This window comes from Strix uralensis, chromosome 20 (assembly GCF_047716275.1).
Source record: "Strix uralensis isolate ZFMK-TIS-50842 chromosome 20, bStrUra1, whole genome shotgun sequence".
Classification (NCBI taxonomy): domain Eukaryota; kingdom Metazoa; phylum Chordata; class Aves; order Strigiformes; family Strigidae; genus Strix; species Strix uralensis.
Genome location: NC_133991.1, coordinates 13,639,491 through 13,659,419, shown reverse-complemented (window position 1 = coordinate 13,659,419; position 19,929 = coordinate 13,639,491). Strand labels below are relative to the sequence as shown.

General features: G+C 49.7%; 1 protein-coding gene across 2 annotated transcripts in view; it reads right to left on the bottom strand.

Moving 5' to 3' along the window:
• WSCD1 (WSC domain containing 1) overlaps positions 1-19,285 on the bottom strand; it is a 31,328-nt gene extending 12,043 nt beyond the window's left edge. The window contains exons 1-6 of one of the 2 annotated variants that reach the window (XM_074890215.1): positions 19,225-19,285; positions 18,718-18,761; positions 9,294-9,972; positions 5,382-5,496; positions 3,653-3,837; positions 428-549 (exon numbers count right to left, since the gene is read on the bottom strand). In XM_074890215.1, coding sequence (XP_074746316.1) covers positions 428-549; positions 3,653-3,837; positions 5,382-5,496; positions 9,294-9,720 — 849 coding nt within the window. In that variant the 5' untranslated portion in view covers positions 9,721-9,972; positions 18,718-18,761; positions 19,225-19,285. Of the gene's footprint in view, positions 1-427; positions 550-3,652; positions 3,838-5,381; positions 5,497-9,293; positions 9,973-18,717; positions 19,085-19,224 lie in introns of those variants that run through there. The other variant, XM_074890216.1, reaches the window with a different exon arrangement.
• Positions 19,286-19,929: the final 644 nt, after the last annotated feature.

The window sequence follows — 19,929 nt, the reverse complement described above, 5'->3', positions numbered from 1 at the left end:
GGACCGGCTCCCCGGAGGGCACTGGAGCTGTGTTTCGGCTACTGGCAGCCCACAGCCACCGCCTGTCTCCCCATGAGCTGCAGCCACCGAGACCTTCCCCGGGGGTCAGGTCTGGCTCTGGGCTTGGCTTGAATGTGACACGGAAATGGTATCGATCTCCTCACGGTCGATACTCGTCACTTAGAATGGTGTTTCTGTGCATCGTTTTTAGTGGCATCGCTCCGATGGCTTTCCCTCCCGCCGTCCCCACTGGAGAGAGCGCTTGGACCAGATGCATCACTGGGTATTTACTCTGATGAGTTTTGTCCTTCAGAAACTCATTTACAAATTCAAAGCTCTAAGGCACTAATCTCTGCTGTTCCCTTAGTAGATTAAAAGTTAAAATAACAGAATAGAAGAAAGGATGTGAAACGAGAACTGTTCTTACTTTCTTGGAGCAAAATTCAGAGCACATCTCCACCGTCAAATTGGGCTGTATCAAAGAGGCTGGAAAGGTGTCTGTTAAATTTTCTGGAGCTCTAAAACATCCTCGATAGATAACATTCCTCCCTGCAGGGATATGAAATAGGTTTCTCTTGAGAAAACAATGTCCGTAGTATCCTACCTCTTTCACAAAGAACAATATTAGGTTCAAAAGCTAAAAATAATAAAATAAATTTTATATTCCAAATGCTGTAGAAATAAGAGAAACCATGATACACACTAGAAGAATGCGTTGCAAATCCTGTGGTATTGAAAGGAGCACACGCCTTTAGCTTTGTACAAACCACTGAAAGTAGGGCTGCAGCAAAGGGTTTAAATTAAATTCCACCAGTGGAGGGCATTGCTATTGTTTGCAAGTCCCAGTTTTCTTTTGAAGACATGCTTTCCCCTGAAAGACTTAAAAGCCCTGATAAAAATCTACAAAGCTTCCCATGATCTGCACCAGAAAGGGAAAGGAATTTAAATGAGTCCTGAAAGCCCCCACAGGGACCCACCTTCCTGCACATCTGCTCAGCTGCTGAGCTGCCCCTCTCCTCTTCCCACTCGCTTTCTTTTCAGGCCGAGGGAGTTTGCTGCAGCCTTCGAAATCTAAACTAGGCTTTTGTAAGCTGTTCAGGGAGAACAGATTTTGTCAAGTCTTTAGCATCAGCCTCTGATCTCACCTGCTCCTGTATAAACGCCATAGAGCTTGGCAGAATTGCTCCATTTTTTGCATCACTGTGATTGAAGTCAGGATTTGGCCCAAATACTTGTTACAAGCAGCAATACGATTTTCCCTCCTGCTTAAGAGAGAACCGTCCCCTGACACAACCAAACGAAAATCCAAAGCTGTCATGGAAACACACTACCCCAGGTGAGGCCGTGCATCTGCACAGGTGAGCTAACAGTAGTGAAGAAAGTAACAGTGTGGCTGGTGAGAAAAGCAAAATATCTGCATGTTGTATGACACTTCTGTAACTCTTAGGATTTTGTGGGCTTTACAGTGCCTTTACTTCATTGCTCTGTACTAACTCTGTTGACAGAGTTTGCCTAGCATAACTCCGTAGGGAGGAAGGTGGATTTGGAAGTGAATTTGGGGCTTCTGAGTCCTGGTTGGCACCCGCTGGCTACCTTAAACAACACTCACTAGAGCGGAGGTGGGAAATGCGTTGGGTGACGGGAGAGATGCAGTGCAGTTCTGAAGGAAAAATTTGGTTCTGCGTGAATTTCCTGGTAGAAGGGCCCAGATTCTCCAGCATGAGCCAAGAGCAATCTAAAGAGAAGCTGCTTAAATATTGTTCTATAACTGTTCAGTTACTAGAAGCAGTGCTGTATCTTTGAGATCACTCAGGAGACGGGAAAATAAAACTGCTCATGCAATTTGGGGGGAAACAGGAGTCTCCCTGGGACCAGATCACTGCAAGAGTGGCACCAAAGAATAAAGGAACAGAAGTTCTTTGGCTTCTCAGGATGCTCTTGAAAGACTTTCTACTAAATCTCACGCTAACGTTTAATTCCTGAAACAAATGTTTATGAACACGTGTAGACTTGTCTCAGCGGGTCAGGAAGAAAACCTGAACTGCCCACACTGCACTCGGGAGGGAGCAGGGTTTGCAGAGAACCCGGCTCACACTGGAAATGTGCTGTATTTACCTCGTCTGCCTCCCTTCTGGGGAAGGATGGCTGAATCCTGTCCTGAGGAGAAGGGCACTCTGTGCCACAGCGATCCCGGGCTGCAGTAGCTGCAGACTTCAAGCCTCATTGCGTTTAATGTGACGTGGGGGCATGAGTCCTGCGGCGCAGGAGCTGTGCAGCTCGTGGTGCCCAGGAAGCTGGGGTGGGAGGGGGAGGCGAGGGACAGAGCAAGGAGCCAGCAAAGCCCCTGTCTGGGAAGGATTAAATGAAGATGCCACTGGATCTGCGTAAGCAGAAGCCTTATGCGAGGTCTGTTCTCTCTATTGCACAGCGTAACTCGGGGTGCTGTTAGTTTCAGAGTTACTTTCCAATATACTTGTTCACCGTGATTAATACCTCTGCTGGCCCCTCAGCTAGTTTGTGTCAGTGGGATTCTTCAAACAGTCGAACATCAGGTATTACTAATGGCAAAAAAAATATAAATCTAGCTCCAGGCTAGACTAATTTGATGACTAATTCATTAATACTTAAGAAAAAATAAAATGCCGCCTTTTCCTGTGAAATATGTATATATATTTTATGCTGAAAGTTTAAACAGTGATGCATGTCCTGGGAAACCTGCCAATGTGCCTGTCAGCCTGACACTAGCAATTTAGGTCTATGTACCTTTGATATATAATTTATATGTAGCCGGGTGGGTTATTGTACAAACCTTGACTTGTCTTTAAGAAGAAATGAAGTACCATCAATACTGGCACAACCTAAGGTCTTGGTGCTTCTTCTCAGCAAATAACATCCGTAAGGTTTTGTGAGCTTGCCAAAAGTAAAGACTACTCAGCTGTTTAGATATTTTATGTGCTTTGTGTTGGCCCAAAGGTTTATCTGTTGTATCTCCCATGGTAGCTAATTGAATGACAAGTAGAGTAAGTGTTGTCATCTGAAGATGAAACAAAAATCCCAACCGCCGCTAGAACAAAGTCCTTGGAAGAGCAAAACTCTGTGGTCTCATTTCTCTCACTTAGGAAGGAGATTGCTGTGCCTCTCTGGCCTCTACTTGTTCTGCTGCTGCAGTCACATAGCACTTACTTTGTGTTTAGGGTGATTTCTGAGCCTAGGGTGGCATTTTCTGCCCTTCCGTTATAAGGCACCCACTTCCAGGTTGTTTCAAACACATGTGGGTTCATCCCTCTGCAATGGAGGCGAAAGGGAGTAGTTTTTCAGCTGAAATTCTGCTGCTGTTGCAGTCGCTCTGCACTGTATTTTGTTTCTTCCCTGGGACAGTAACCTCCTACGTGGCAGCCCTGAGGCAGCTGTGCCAGGGGCGTCTTGCCGCTCGGAGGCAGTGAGCACGCTGCCATTTCGGGGAGGGAGCCAGGGACTGGACCAGCAGCAAATGGACACCGTGCCCCGCAGGCACCTTTGTCCTTTGCTGTTTCAAACCCCGGTGACAAACGGAGCAAGACGAGCAGCGGGGACAGCCCACGTGCTCAGCCTGGCTGTGGTGTCTCCCCCGCGGGGCGAGCAGCCTCCTCTCTCCGGTCGCACACCCACTTACGTCGTCTGGCTCCTGCCCGCAGCTCCTCCACCCTGTAGACCGAGAGCCGGTTCACCCCTCCGCAGGCAGAGCCCTTCTCCCCCTTGCACTCGCTGTTGCACTCCTCGGGCTTTGAGGCGGTCGCTGGCAGCTTGTTCCCGCAGTAGCACTCTGCTCCGTACGCCAGCCCCGCGTAGGTGTAAGCCCTGCGGGGAGCAAAACCGGGCCCAGTCAGTACGGGCACCCTGTCTGCTCCCGTTCATACCTAACGAAGGCAGGAGCCCGTCCCCACGTACGGCGTGCACTGCTGCCGCCCTGCTCAGAGACGCAGCCGGCCCGGCGAGAGGCGGGCAGCGCCTCGTCCCGCAGGCGAGGGTGGTGGTCAGAGTCCGAGTCACAGCCACGGCTCCGGCTGCGCAGGCGTGTGCCGTCCCCGTGGCAGCGCGGCTGGGCCTGCTCCCACCCACGGCTGCAGCTGGGGTGATGCGGTCCCCGCCCAGAGCTGCCACTGCAGGTTTGGATCAGAAACGTCTAGGACAGCTCAGAGGGACGGAGAAGAAAAGCCCCGTTCAGAGGTGCTGTTAACTGGCATTCAGAGTTGGGCGCTTCGGATCCCGTCAGGCATCTCTCAAACGCTCAGACCGAGCCGAGGCCGTTGCTCGCCCAAGGCTCTGCCCGGGTGCCCACGCCAGGGCTGGCTTCCCGCCACCGCCGGCTCCAGCAGCGCCATTGCCTCCTGCCCGCGTGGAGCCGCCGTCTGGGCTGGGCAGGCTCACGGCGCCGGGGCCGGCGCTCGCACGGAGGTGGCAGCCTGCGGTGCGCGGACCCGTGGGTCCCCCTGGCAGGGTGAAGTGCTCCCGCGGGCCTCTCGGGCCAAGGGCGAGCACGTGAAGGTGCCCCCAGCCAGGCCCGCGGCTGAGCTCTCTGCTGGCGGCACCGGGCAGGGCCTGGCCCCCGCGGTCTCCTGACGGTCTGTCTCTCTGAGAGGAGATACCTTCCCCTCACCCGCTCCCTCTGCAGAGTCTGTGTGTGGCTGCAGGGGACTGGGCTGGAATGGGGGGGTCTCAAAGCCAGCAAGATGGGGTTAAGCTGCAGTTGGGGCACCCCTGAAGTGACCACTGCATTGCCCTGTGGACCAAGGGAAGCATTTCACAGGAGTTGGTCTAAACGGCATTGTTTCTTCTGCTTCCTCTTGTGCTTGGGAGCAATGGGAAGTCTGTTTCATAAACATTTTCATGTAGTCCTGCCCCAGGTACATCATCCCTGCCCGCACCCTGCCTTGGCTGACCAGGAGAGGCAGAGCGGTGGCAGGAGCTGTGTCTGCCTGTTCCCGGTGACCGGCAGCTCCCCGGGCTGTGGGGTGAACGGCCCCGCTCCCTGCCACGCACCCTGTTGTCTTGCTCTCTCCTGTCTTTGGAAGTGCTAGTTTGTTCAAAGATTTTTTTTATATTTTGGATCAAAGATTTAGGCTAGAGGGCTATATCTAACAAAGACTATCTAACAAAACGGTAATTTTTGACCAGGACAACAGAAAATACATTGTAAGGAGCCACCCTATAATAAAGAGAATAGGCAGCAGTGAAATAGTCTACTTTAAGCAATGTAGCAGAACTGCACCATGCCTGAAGATACGAGATAATCAGTTTTCACAGATGCTATATGTTTAACATATGCATGCTTCTCCCATTTCAAATTCAGTTCCATTTATTGTCAGAAAAGAGAAAATTTGCAGTAAAAAAATACCACTCACCTCTCGGCACAAGCTTCCTGACAGTGTGATACTGTCATTTTTCTTAAGTCATAAAACACAGCTCCCTTCAGTGTCCTCTCCCTCGAGTCATCGCTGAAGCATCCCATGTAGGTGCCTGTGTGCGTGCAAGACCAGAGTTAGGCAAAGCACATGGGGTGGAGGTGGGGGAGAGGGAAGAAAGCGTCCAGCGCCCACGCAGCCCGTGAGTTGCATGCAGGATCAAGTCACCACCTGCCTGGGGTCCTGCCCCTCCGCAGAGCTGTCTGCTGGTACCGACCCTTCGCAGGTGCTGTTGAAGGGGTAAACTCAAACATCCGATGGAAACGAGACTTCTCCCTTCCCCGGGTTGATTCAAGCAGGCCAGAGTCTGCAACCCAGAGACCCAGAGTCTGCAGCCACCCCGGAGCCACCGTTCCCACAGGCGGCTGCCGCCTGCTCCTCCCTCCCTTCGGTGACAGAGCGTGGCGAATTTTTACAGTAAAGGAGAAGGTAGTCTTCAAAATGGTATAAAATTCAGGAAATCTTGTTGGATTTCTTCCAAGTTTTCTCGAAAATCTCTAGTTCATAATGAGATGGTGCAAGAGAAATATTAAGAAAATCAGTTTTCTTTGGGTACACAGAGTTATATTAAAGCTATACTGGAAAGATAACTTCAGTCTTAACTAGGCAGCACTGTCTAGCTGTCGCATTGAACTATCTCTCTCTGGTGCAAATGAATCTCTTAAAATATGGCTTGCTTTACTTAGCATATAAAAGATAAATATTTCTCTTAGACTGCATCCTATGTTGTGTCTTTTTTGCTGTCATGAACAAAATGCTATAAAAATCCAGCCCATTTTTAAATATACGATTGAAAGGGTGATGTGGAGTCCCACTGTTACACAGCAATTGTGTGTATATAAGTACATTTTATCATTAAAATACGAAGGAAAAAAGGAAATTTGATTTTAGAAGTAGCAGCACTGAAATGATAACAGGGAAATTAAATAACATGAGCTGTGGACAGGAAGAGAATATATGATGAAAAATGAAACTAAAAAGCATGTTAACAATAAAATAATCCAGAAGAAAAAGAAAGTTCAAGCCACTCTAACAGAGATTTTTGAGCTAGGAATAATAAATCAAGCATTTAAATATTACAACAGTAGATTCGAAGACCTGCACATTGGTAATTTGCAAACATGCAATTAGAAAACTCACAAGCTGTGAATATGCACCCCCAGCGCACTGTTAACGAGATGGGAGTCACACACCTGCAATAAGGATGTTCTACACTTTACTGCAGACTTTGATTTGGGTGCTTTGACTCAAACCCATAGCAGCAGAAAACTTGGCGCGTGGGGCCAAAGGGCCTGAGGGGGGAGGCGCGGGCAGGCCCCCCGGCACAGGCAGTGCCCGCCCGTGTCCGTCCCACGCTGCCACCAGCAAAACCTCATTCACGTCCTCTCCATGAACGAGTCGCGGAGAGACTCCGCGGGCTGGAGCAGGCGTCGCGTCAGCGATCGGACCCTGCACCTCTGCACCCTCTGCAGTGGCGTAACCGGGCCAGGGGAAACAGTGTGGAACACCCCGTCCGCTGGAAGCATTCCTAATGGACAATTCTCCTTTTTTGCCTGACAAATTCCTGTTTCCATTTGTTGCACTGATAGCATTTGCCAGTCTCCCTGGCAGGATAAGATGTGGTCCCTGCCCTGAGCCACTCGCAGGGGGGAAGGTAACACGCTCTATATAGGTAGTTAAATTTTTAATTGATAACTTCCAAAAGCATTCCAGTGCTTGTTACCAATACTGTTATTAATAATGTCACTTCACGTTCAGTCACATGTTCAAATGATGCATATTTGAGTCAACATAGTTCAGTGGGATGTAGCAATAAATAGTCCTTCTGGCTCCCCTCAGTCAGCAGCTAGAACCTGAGCAAGGCACTGGCTCAATGGCTGCTATGGGCACTAGCTAACTTTATGGATAATTTTCAAAATTAATCTTTTTTTAGTTAAAGTTTTTAAAGAACAGGTTCATACTCTGCCTGGTATTAGCATAGCTCATAAAGACTCACCGCATTTCTCTACTTTTTATCTATTCTTCCATTCATCGGGTGGGGAAAAAAATCACCAACCGCTGTGGGGACTAGAGCAGCCCCAGCAGGGACAGCCTGTGAAGGCAGAACCAGGCGTGCTGTCTGCACGCTGTCGGGGCTGGGGCAGCGGCAAAGCCAAAGGGCTCGTGGGCACTCCTGAGTTTGGCAGCCCAGGTTCACTTCACTGAACCCACCGCAACTATCCGCGCTGCCGGCGCACGTGCAGGAGGTGGAAATCCCGGGGCATCCAGCGCAAGGGAGCGTAACGTGCCCGGTTTCAGTGTGTTGCTTTCCTGGCCCCCGCCAGTCCCCCACCTGCGCACTGCGGCTTCGCTTCTCTGCCACCAAAACCTCAGTGGGGTTTTATGAAGCGCCCGTGGAGCACTCTCAGAAGCTCCAGCTTGGTGCTTCAGGTAGCTCCAGCAGTTTGAGTTTGCCTGACTCACGCTGTGTGACTCATCTCCCACACACCATCACTATCACCTTCTCCTTCCCATTTCTGACAATTTACTCAGTAGGAGTCACGAGGTGGCACCCATTTTGCGGGATTTTTGCAGAAGGTGCCCCTTTGTTTGGGTAAATTTATTCAACAAACTGAAGAGCAGTTTAGCAGTGTGGTGTCTAGTCATCCAGATCCCATTCCCTTCTTTGTTATCAGGGAAGCATCTCCAAGAACAACTAGTTCTTCTGAAAGGCAATGGATCAAAGACTGCAAACTCCTAATTTGATGCTGGAGCCTTGGGAGCATGGTCTGAATCCTGGTGCTCTCTGTGCTGGGCTCCTCGAGGGGGCCTGCCTGCTCCCTGGGGGCGACTGCACAGCTGGGGCTGCAGCTCTCCGCAGCCGGGGCGTTCGGCTTCCTACAGCTCCCGCAGCGCCTCGCGGGCCTGGTGGGGGGATGCTGTCCCAGGCTCGCCTGCGGTGACACAGCTCTCGGGGGTGGGGGGGGTTGTAAGGGTATAAAGCCAGTGGGAAATGTGAGCATCTACAGGCTCCTGGTTTTCTTCTGCTTGCTCTGGGTAATAGTTTTGTAAAAGCCTTCCTGCTGAACAGGCTGGAGGAGTCCATGCGCGTATTTATCAGCAGCACTTAGAGCAGCAGGATCAGGCTCTCAGTGAAGGGGACTCACATTTCTGTCAAACCTGAGTGGCTTTGCGTTTGGCCTGGGAACGTACAGTTGTGTACCCCGTGCTCTGGCCACTGGTGCACCGCACGCGTGCAGCGGCGTGAATTCCCCTTGGCCTGTTGCAGGTTCCCAGCGGACCCGCCAAACACCAGGAGTTAGTCTCTGATTCAGGAGGGTTGTGGGGCCCAGTCTTGCCCCCCTAAGGACAGTGTGTTTGCAGAGGTGGTCACAGAAGGCAGGGCAGGATCAGGGAATGCGTTTGCAGTAGCAGAATTTAAGTACATGCTAAAGCAGCAAGGAGGCACTTCTAGACTTAAGGTTTTGTGTGGTTTTGGATAGTTAATTTGTTAAAACCCACTTCTAAAGTGTTCCCTGTTCTGAGAAAGAAAATCAATTAAACAGTGTTCATCTCTGCCTGCTTGAAGAGAAAATAATTTAAATTAGGGAAACATGTTTCACTGCCTGGGCTTCCATTCAGTCAATAAAAATAGTTTTTTGGAGGAAGTTACACCCCAGCATGACCAGGGACGTCAGGATCGTACTTTGGCCCGTCCATACACTTAAGGACTGGTTTGAAAGTGGTGATGGGCCAGGAGGAAGGTGTTTCTGTGGGGACGCTGTGGTGCTCGCCAGTCTCTGCCTGGGACGGCCCTAGGAGGAGGTGCAGTTTATGTGTGTGCCAGAAAACGGGGCAGGGTATATCCCTTACCTTTGTGTTCAGCAGTGTGCTTCATCGCCTTCGATCCCGCTGTTTGCATGGGCTCCTGATCGCTGATGAACCTGTGAAACCACCTTCTTCTCAACTGCCTGAGCTCGGAGTTGCGGGACGCGAGCCACCGCGGGCTGTGGTGCTGGTCCAGGGCCGGCTCCTGCCGCGCGCCCGTGCCCACCAGCAGCCTGGGACCAGGGCGGGGGTTTTGCAGCGTCCTGGGGTCTACGATCCCAGCCCCGGCCATCCCGTCCGGCACCGGCAGGGCCTGGTTAGCGGAGGTCCCACGTGAGCCTTGCTGGATAACCAAGCGCGTTCGCTGGAGCAGCAGGAGGCTGCCAGCCATCAGGTAAGCTGCCGTGAGGAAGAAGAGCAGAAACTGGGTCCGACGGAGAAACTTCTGTAGCCTGAAGAAAGCTTTGGCCATGCCCTTGCTGAGACCGGGCCCTTCACGCCTCCCGACGGGCCCCTGAATCTCCACCTGGCCGGGCGCTGGTTCCTCCCGCAGGTTCAGCCCATCACTCCGGCGCCTTCTCCCCGGACGGCTGTGGCAGAGCGAGCAGCCCGGTGCGGCGCTGCCGCCGGCCTCAGGTGCACGCCTGGCCTCAGGGCCCCGCAAGCACCCGCCGTGCTGCCATCGTCGTGCTCGGCCGAGCTGCCTGGCAGCCGACGCCGAAACCTGAAACACCAAGGGGGGAAGGTTGGTTCACATCCAAATAGAAAATACCCGCCATCAGGCTGACTTTTCCCCACCCACACCCTTTTCTTTTTAGCTGAGCGTTTCTCCATCTGTTGTTTATAATTAAGCACTTTAAAAACTACAATCTGATGAGAATAATTGATTAAGCAGAAGCTACTTTCAAATCTTCAGCCTTTTTTTTCCCTTCTTTCTTTTAACTTGGAATGCACAAGAAATACCTTTATGATGAGGTTATTTCTCTTGGGATGTTTGGGAAAAAAGTTTTTTATTTTCTCTTGTCAATGGCCGACATTTCCGTTCTTTGTGACTGGCTGGAACAGGCAGCCTCAGTACAGGCATCTTTTTAGGAAGGTATTATCAGATTCCTTTTTTTCAGCTAAGCAGTAGCTAAGCTACAAATGCAGATCAGAAGGAAACAGCAGTGTGGGTGTGTGGAGAAAAAAAAGAAATTGCATCAACTCACAATAGATAATAATTATTAATCTCTTTCCAGTGCAATAAAGTCAGGCTTTATGCTGGAAGGATATTTGGGGATTCTGTACTTACACACAGAGCTCTGAGCTGCTGTGTGTGTTGCTTTAAAAGAAACCAGAGATCCTGCTATTTTTTTAGTAGATTTCTATTGCCAAATATCGATGAGTGGATGTGTACGCATAAAAATGAGTGAGTGAAAAAAATTAATTTCAAGTTTTACCAGATATTTCTTGACTGCTTCTGAGCTTCGCAGGCTTTAGTTGTGCTGATGTGTACCATGATGGGATTGTCTGGGCAAGAAAAGCTCCTTTGTGCTCTAGGGAACCTTTAACCTCCCGTAGCAAATAAAAGCTGGCATCTCCCCATAAGTTCCTGTTTCCCAGTCAATCACTTCTCTGTGGAGCCAGGCAGGCATTGAGAAAAGATGCAGTGTCTTCCAGAAAAGAAAATATTATGGCTTTTGCTTGACTTGCAGTTGGGGCATACTCCTGAAATCCACGGTCCTGGCAAGGAAATATCCACTCACCGTATTTCTTGTTTCAGTATCTGATTTAAAGTTTTGTGGATATTTAGTTACGCCTCTTTCTTAATTAGATGCTACCAATTAAGTCTCCACCCATTCCTTTTTTCATTTAGTTGTGCAACTTCTTTCAGTTTCAAGCAGCAATAAAAAACAAAGCTCAAAAACTTTTAGGCCAAAAATATGTTAAAGCTCAGCTGAATCTTTTGTCAGTTGAGCCTGAATTCCTTTTTTGTGATGTTTCAGCCTTGATTGCTAAATGGGATTGGCACAAGGCAGGAGTCCCTGTCTTCTAATCTTGAAGTCGGGTGCTCTTGAGGACCTGATTTAGGTGCTTTTTAAAATTTTATTGGTTTCTTTCAAAGTTCATGTATGCTGGTCTCAATTTTGTAGGGCTGAGTAATACCCAAAAATATTCTATATGCTTACACTTTCTCCAAGAACTTGGGAGAGCGAGCAGGTGCAAAGGGCTATGAGGCTGTAGCATGCTGTAGTAAATTAAGACCATTTTCTGCACTGTAGAAGTTAACGCACCTCCCTTCTGATCAGCTCCAAAGCCAAAGAAAATGCATTGATTTACACCAGCTAAAGAGCTGACCCTTAAAGTTAAATTATTGAAAATCTCTGATCAACGTTGTGAGTGCTCAAGAATTACAGTAAAAGGGTCAGAAGTACCTAGACAGATGAACAGGAAATTAGCCATAATTAGATACTGCAGATTGTTACTGCGCTAATTTATCTGAAGAAATACTGCCTATCAGCATAGGTATGATTTGATTCACTAGTCGTTCCTGACACAGGGCTACTGGAAACTCAAGCTGTTCCCAAAAGAGGCTGTCTGATCCAAAAGCACGGCGCGTTGTTGGCCATTCGAGAGGCTGATGGGCAGTAACGCTGCCCTGGCGCCGCACAGTGCTCTGAGGTGAGGCCTGGCCAGCGGAGGAGGTGGCCACATGCCTTGGCGGCTGGTGGCCAGGCAGGCAGCAGGCTCTTCGAGTCGTCATCTATAATGCAGAGGGACAGCCCTTCTCAATAAAACGCTGCTGCAAAGCCTCGTTGGTGAGCTGATAATGCTGCAGTCACATAGGTATTCAAGAGGTTTAAGATTTTTTCCCCCCCCGAGCAGCATGATGAGGCAGATGAATTTATCATCCTTGCAATCATGTCTGCCCAACTGTAATTCAGGGTTTCAGAGCTCTTGGTTTTCTCACGAAGTGATCAAGTTACGGTATCAAGAAATTCTTTGGGCCAAACTTCTCAAGTGCGTCCGAGCCGTTTGCGTTGGAAGGGCAGCGCGGGGCAGCCGGGGACCCACGGGCGCTGCTGTCCGCGGTGCCCAGAGAAGGACCGTCGGAGCCCTGCAGCGGGGCTCGGGCGTGTTGTGTGTGAAACTGCCCCGCTGGCCCAGTTCAGCCCCTTTTAATGCCGCCCTGTGCCGTCTTCCAGCGGATTTCCGTCGAGTTCCTCCATGTCTGCAAGGATTGAAAGTGGAGCGGCTGGAAGCTGCACCATCCCCCCGACGAGAGGATCTGCCGCTTGCCTGGGAGCACATGGTGATGCCTCCTGGTGCCAGGCCTGGCCACTGCTTGCCCAGGCAGGGCCTGCGCAGGGCGCGAAGCGCTGCCTCCACGATGGCCCCTCAGCAGAACTCGGGCAACTGCCCGAGGCGTCGCACCCCAACCAAGCGTGCAGCGAGCCTGCACCCAACCACCGAGAGGTCTTCGGCATTGCTGCTGTTGCTCTGCCTAGTTTATCTATTCAGTTACTAAGGAGAACCTGCTTCTGGGCCTCAAAAGGCTAACTTTGCCTTTGCCCAGCGGCCGAAAAAGTTTAAATGGTACAAGCCAATTTCGCTGCAGTCAATATGACATATATAAATTACCTCCAGATGCATTCGCCCTCAGTACAGTTGCCATGACAGTACATTGTAGTAAAAACCAACCAAATAAATAAGCAGACTCCCCGCCCACAGCAACTGCTGCAAATGTGCAACTCAAAAATTAAATGTTGCTTTTTAGTGGGGAAATAGCAGAGTGCTGCTGACATAAAAAAATGTCATTTGATTTTTCCATAAACTGCATATTGCAATATCATCAAAGTATGCCTAAAAGAATTGAAGTGCATCACTTTTGATGATGATATTAAAAAGGAAAGAGTAAGGAGGATATGAACTAGTATCTGGTAATACAAAATGCATCATTTTTGTTTTTCATACATGTTTCACTTAAAGTGAATGAAGTGAAATGGAAGAAGAGTAGAGTCTTCTGTTCCTATTTATCAGTTCTCAGAGCCAAAGGGGTTTTAGGACCATATTAATTGAGAGTTGAGTTAGTAAAATCATAAAATGGTAATTGAAAGGACTTTGAGATGGGCAATGAGAACTGTTAAACGGCAGAGAAGACCTCTAGGTGAACAGAACAATGAAAGGGTTAACACTGCAACAAAAAAAAGGAGAATAATTAGCAGTGGCAGGATCAGCTTTGGAGATGGTGAGCGGTAGTACAGAAGGTCTGGTGGGTGCTGTGCCTTCAGCAAGGAGAGGATCCCTCGCACCACTAAAAAGGTGGTGTGTCTGGTGGCAGAGTTTTTATAGAATGGATAATTATCTGGTATTGAGAACAAGAGTTTGATGGGGTTCAGAAAAGCATTGAGTGGTCTTATTTTATAAAATGTGAATTTATTCACTGTACTAGTGACAGGTGAATTTTGAATGGTTCAGAAGTCAGATAACCATTCAGTTGTTTGAACAGCATTTTTAGCTGTTTGTGCCTGAAATTTTTTGTCTGGAAATGTCATTAGAAAGAATAGTTTGAGGTTTTTTTCTGTAAGACCTCTCTATATACCAGCAGGACTGAATGCAGAGCTGAAAAATGCATCTTACCTGAAACCCTAGAATCTCAAAATAGGAATCTGTTCTGATCGGTTTCCTAAAATGGGCAATGCTGCGGTTCTCACTGTCTCTGGGAAAGCCAACATCTTTAGAGGAAGATCCCTCTAAATCTGGCACGACTTGATCACCAGTGGGTTTGCTGGCTGGTGGCCCAGTTTTCAGACCACTGTCCCAGTGCCGGGGAATCCTCCCGAGTGCTGTTGCACGTGGGTTTGCTGGTTTTTCTTGTGGCGTGGTGCTGGGTGCCAGAGATGCTCTCCCAAAGGTTTGCACGAATCCGCGATGCTCGGTGGGGGCATGGTCCTACCAGCACCCACGGAGAGGCTGCTTCGCTTTTCTGCCACGTTGCTCGGAGCCTGCTGCCGTGGGGTCTTGCCGCGGCCCAGAAGAGCGGGGTGGCAGCGCAGCACTCCCTGAGGGGACTGCAGCGGTGTCCCCCGAGGTGAGCGCGGGCAGCCGCCTACCGCCCAGCTCCTCTGAACGTGTCCGGCAGCCGCCGGTCGTGAGGGGCCGCGGGCCCCTGGTTGGACTCGCTGCAGACGCCAGGAACAGCCCCTGCGCCTGGTAAAGGATAATGAATCTTTGTAGAGCTCTATCAGTATTTTATAAAAACAATGTGGTTAACGGGTCAGGGGACATCTGCGCCGCTGCCGTGGCTGTAGGGAGCTCTTTCTGGAGGAGGCGCAGAAGGGGGTTGTCTGTGTGTGCTGTGGTTTCAGAGCACTCTGGAAATGTGCCCCCTCCCTCGGTGGCTTTGCGATGCTGCGAGGTTCTGTGCAGCGCTGGGAAGTGCCAGAGCACAGACTGCGAACTCAGGACGTGGCGTCTCAGAGTGCCCCGATGGGGCTAAGCACCAGACCACAGGCATGTCCAATTCCAAGTGCTGGTTTTCTTTTAATCCTTATTTTTCTACCATTAAAGAGTTGTTATAAGGAAAAGCAGGTCAGTACCTTGCTTCCAAAATGTGTGACAGAAGATGCCATGCTAAGCAGCTGCATTAATATATTTGTAAAGAGAAATAGAAGAAAACCTGTAAATTTCTTGGCAATTCTGGTCTCCTAGCTAACTGACAGAATTTTTAAGGGAAGACTGAATACTTTCAGTGATGTTATGAGAGCCAGTAAATGCTGAAGGCAATACAGGACAGCCCCAGATTTGCAGGTGAAGAGTTGCTCAGTTGAGGGCTGTCCTTTAATGGGTTGCTCAATGCAGAAACTTAAGTCAATACTGTATTGACGGCTGCAGCTCATCAATAGTTGATCTTGCCTAAAGACCAGCAGGATTTTGCAAATTCAGAGTTCTTGGCATGGAAGCAAGACTATGTTTTCTATTGTAAACTGAAGGGAATTGGGCTCATGAACACTATTTTTAGAAAAATCCATCCCTCTTCCACATTTCTCCTCTATTCTGTCAGCTTGCTTTGAGTACAAATGTAGTCACTTAGGACCTAGCTGAAGGATTTGGCTCTCAGCCTTTCATTTGGATACACGCTGCCATTTTCTTGAGGCTGTTTGGAAAGTCAAGGCCAACATCATACAGCGTGAATGCCCATATGAAGAAGAACTCTTGAGAAGCCACAAATGTAATGTTGTGATCCTGTCCAATATTTGCAATTCCCTTTATTCCGATAGCTAAAAGCACCCTGAGTAACCCAGAGTGTCTGCCAGTGTCGGTCTCGAGACGGCCAACAGCTCTCGCAGCTGTACTTCGGTGTGTGGCCAGAGCCGTCTCTTGAGTTTTGGGAAGGAGGTTAAAAAGACAACAAAGGTGAGCCTCATACCTTGAGTGGAATTGACAGAGAAATTCCACATTATCCCAGTTTCCAAATCACGGGAAAAAAGGGAGAAAAGAAACCAAGGATCACATGTGTGTGGAAAGCAGCACATGCTAAAAGTAAAGCTTAGAGGAAACATCCTGGTACTCTACTGTCTTAAGCCAAAATCCACACACATCAAGGTACAGGTTGATGCTGATGGATTTTGGCTCAGGTCCATTGCTACTTTTTCTGGCTCCTTAAGAAAGTGTCATGTGGAATTGCCTCACTAACTTAACAATGTAACTTAGGAATTTATGCAAAGGAAAGGAAAAGAGGTGGTTTTGTAATTCTGTCAGCTTTCCTAGGATATTCTTTCACCAAAAAGAAAGGAAATTTCCCATGAAGAGTTACTATAATATTCATTTCCTTTGCCAACTTAAACATGTACTTTTCTATGAGAAGGTCTATGGAATACCAGCTGATCGTTGACCCTTCTGGCAGTTACGGTGCAGTGCTCGAACGAGACCCATCCAGAATCCAACACCCTGGCCTTCCCGGAGCGTTTGGCTTCAGATGGAGAGGCAGAAACACCCTCCCACTCCGGCCCCGGGCAGGCATTCCCCCCGCGCTCTTCCGATAACGCTGTGAACGAGGCTTTTCTCGCAGGCCCTGGCGCAACCGCAGCCACCGTCCCCGCGGCGAGGGCTGTCCTGCACGGGCAGGGCCAGGAGACGGCCCTGGCGCGGCTCCAGCCTCACACGGCGACGAGCCACGCGGCTCCGGCAGCCGCTGCAGCTCACGCTGGTTCTGTTGCTCTCCAGTTTCCTCATCCCTGCCCTTCCCGCGAGGCAAGCAGAAAGCTCAGGTTGCTTTCCTTCTTTGTTCCGAGGCAGGGTGTCCAGCTCAGGCGCACGAGGATGAGTTAGTGCCCGTGCTCTGCTCGTGCACATCCTGCGTCACCCCCCATATGAGACACCCCCGGTCACTCAGTGCTGATGCTGCAGAACTCGCTGAGGGTTTGTACTTAAATACATTAAAAGGGTTTCTTGCCCGTCTCTTCCCAAGTCACCTCCAGTTGTTTGGTTTGGAGAATAATCTGGCTTTTAAATATTTCTAGAAACTAACTCTTCCACCCATTTCCCATCAAAATGAAGCTTCTTGTCTAAGGATTTTCAGTAACGAGGTGACCAGTGAGACACAGGGGAAGGGACCTTCAGCCTGTCCTGAGCACTGAAGCTCCAGTGTGTCACGCGTCTCCCTACCAGCACATCTGGCCTTTACTGTCTGGGCTGTCAGAAGCAATGAGCCCTTCTTCCAACTTACAAAGTTTTCCTTGCTAGAGGATGGATCTATGCTGCCTCTACGCACATGCCCCTGCATGAGCAGCTCTTTCTGACCCAGTGCTGCTTTGAGTGTTACTTTAAGCACGACATAAGGTCTGCCAACAAACTAGAAACGAGGTAGAAGCATCACAATTTCTCCACACGCTGTAGTGGCAAACATTGCAGCTTGAGAGGGCTTGCTAGCAAGTTTACCATTGCTTGCTACAAGTGTGCTTGCTCCAAGATGTAATCAGATTGCAGAGTTATCTTTGATGCGGATATCGTGATAAAACTGTTAAATAATGATGAACTGTGATGAAGCAGAAAAAAGCTTTTATGCAGAGATAGCAGAAAGATGGAGAAAAACTCTATAGTCCATAAACTAGTCTAAAGTTGAAAATACACAAGTTAAAAATATACATGATATCCACTGTGTACAATATGGGAGGTGTTTTACATTGGCAGATAATTCAGCTTTGGAAGTGAAAAGCAACATCACAGAACAGAGCTGCAGCCTGAGGCTGGAGAGTCAGTGCTAACTTGTGCAAATTTGGTCAGAGCAGCTCTTTCACTAGATATTCCACTTTTTTGAGACCAATTTCCTAGCATAGGTAGGTGTAAATCTAGGCAGTAATGTTGGTGAACGCAGCAGCCTGTGGTGGGGGATGCAGAAGAGCTCGCAGGAGGCAGCTGGTCCAGGGAGGCTTGTTGTGAGAGAGCGCTGACTTGGAAAGTGTTCCAGGGGCAGCTCGGACCAGAGAGCACACCCGGGTGATCGGTATTTCTGCCATTAATCCAGTACTTTTTACCTAGCTCAGTGATAAAGCCATAATGAGGAGGACTGATCCCATGCCAGTATGGAGAGATGCAGACACAGACATACCCACATTTCAGATGTATACGCACACGTATGTATGTGTGTGTGTGTATGCGTTCTGTGCGTAGAGGGATGTGTACTCAAAAGATAACCTACAGTCTGCTGTCACCGTTCACTGACACACTGAGACCCATCAGCAAACTGTGTTCTTGAACCTAGAAAGTATTTTGATCAATAATAAACCATTCATGCATAATGTACATCCCTTTGATAGTAAGAACTCAAGCACCCAGCAAATGATGTTTATCTGCAATTTCCAAAAATCCCAATATGGTTCTGTGGCTAGAGGCTGAAGTTTTGCAAGAGATTGTTGTAAAAAATGTACCATACATTGATTTTTGCCTCAGCCCACAGTAGCTAGAGATGAGATCTATTCCTGTCTGCAAGGAATTCTACTGGAATTAAAATAACATGCAGATTTGTCACTAAACCATAGGTATTTAAAAAGTGGCTTTCATAAAGCCCTCAACATCCAAATTCCTGCAACACCCACCTACTAAAAATTGTTAGAGTCTATTTATTTAGCACAGTGATGCTTCAGAAACTGTTTGGAGAAGCTGAGCATTCTAGTCTGCCTCACCAGGCTCTGACACAAACACACTCACATTATCCATGCCTACTTTTCAAGTATAATGTTTTGTGGATGCTCAGAGAAGGGCATCTCGAGAGCAAACTGCAATCTTTATAAATAATGCAGCCAAGCCTCGTGTACTTAGATGCCATGGATAAATTTAATAAATCAAGCAGCCATTCAGACCACAATGAATGTTAATACCTCAGCCCCTGCAAAAAGTTGTCTGGTTATTACTTGTGTTAAGGCCAGCTGACAAACAGCTTGCAGGAGCAGATAACGCAACTGTGTAAGAAAAAGAGGAAAAAACTCACCTTTCTTTTATGGTGGAGGAACTCCTGTGTAGCCAGGCAAAGTCCTAGACAATCCAGTGAAATATTATAAAAAGCTGTAATGCCTGTCTGAGGAGCTGCTAACCCTGCTCCCTCTGCCCTTCCCCTCTGATCCGCCTGCCTCCCGCTCCCGGCCGCGATCCTCCCGGGCACCCTCGGCTCTGCCCGCGGCCGCGCTGCCCCGCGGCTCCGGCTTCTCTCTCGGCGACTCCCGCCGTCCCTCGCCGGGGTCCCCGCGGCTCACCGGGGTCCCCGCGGCTGGCCGGGGTCCTGCGCCGCGCGGGGGCTGGCGGCGGGCAGACGCTCCATGGCCGCCCGCCGCAGCCGGCAGGACCGCTGCAGCCTCCGCGCGGCGCGGCCGGAATCCTCAGCCCCGCTCGGTAACTCGCGTTTCGTAACGCTCCCCTGGCCGGGGAGGCAGAGCCTCTCCCTTACGGCCGCCTCACGGAAGAGCTCTGCAGCCTTCCGCAGCTACAGACGTTTCCAGACCTGCCCATGCTCCCTCCACACGCTGTCTGAGCGCGGATGGCGGCACCGGCAGATGCGGAGCGGCGGCGGCAGCAGCGCCGTGCAGCCCGAATGCGCTCACCCCGCGGATGCGCCGGGGTTTGTGTCTCGGTGCCTCTTCCCACTAGGGGCAGATCCCTCTGGAGACCCAGACCCCTTCCCAACAGGTCCAGAGGGTCCCGGGAAAGCGAGTCCCCGGCAGCCTCCTGGCACCAGCTCCGAGATTTCAGGCAGCAAATTGTTATTCTGGGCACAGGTGGATAGAAGTAAATTATTTATAAATGTGAGAGCTGAAAGGCAGTTTGCTCGGTGTCCTTAGCACTGCCTGCTCTGCTCTGCTGTCTCCACTGCACATACGGACTCCTTTCTGCTACTGGTTCACAGGGAGATTGATAAATTTATAATTATTCTTAAAGCCTCTGTATTTAAATGGGAGTAGGCTGCACACTTGGAGCTCCATGCGGTTTTGAAGCACCCCACCACCTTTGCATATTTAAATGAAACGTGGAGACTTGTCTCTTGGAGCCAAAATCAGATGCAGTTATGGGGACTCTCCTTTACTTCCTATGCTGAGGAGTGCGGGTCAGAAATACCAGACCCAACATCTGCCTGGCTGTGAGGAAGCAGCACTCGGGGGTTTTCTTGGATCTGAGACGAAAGGGGGGAATTCGGATGCCACGCAGGGAC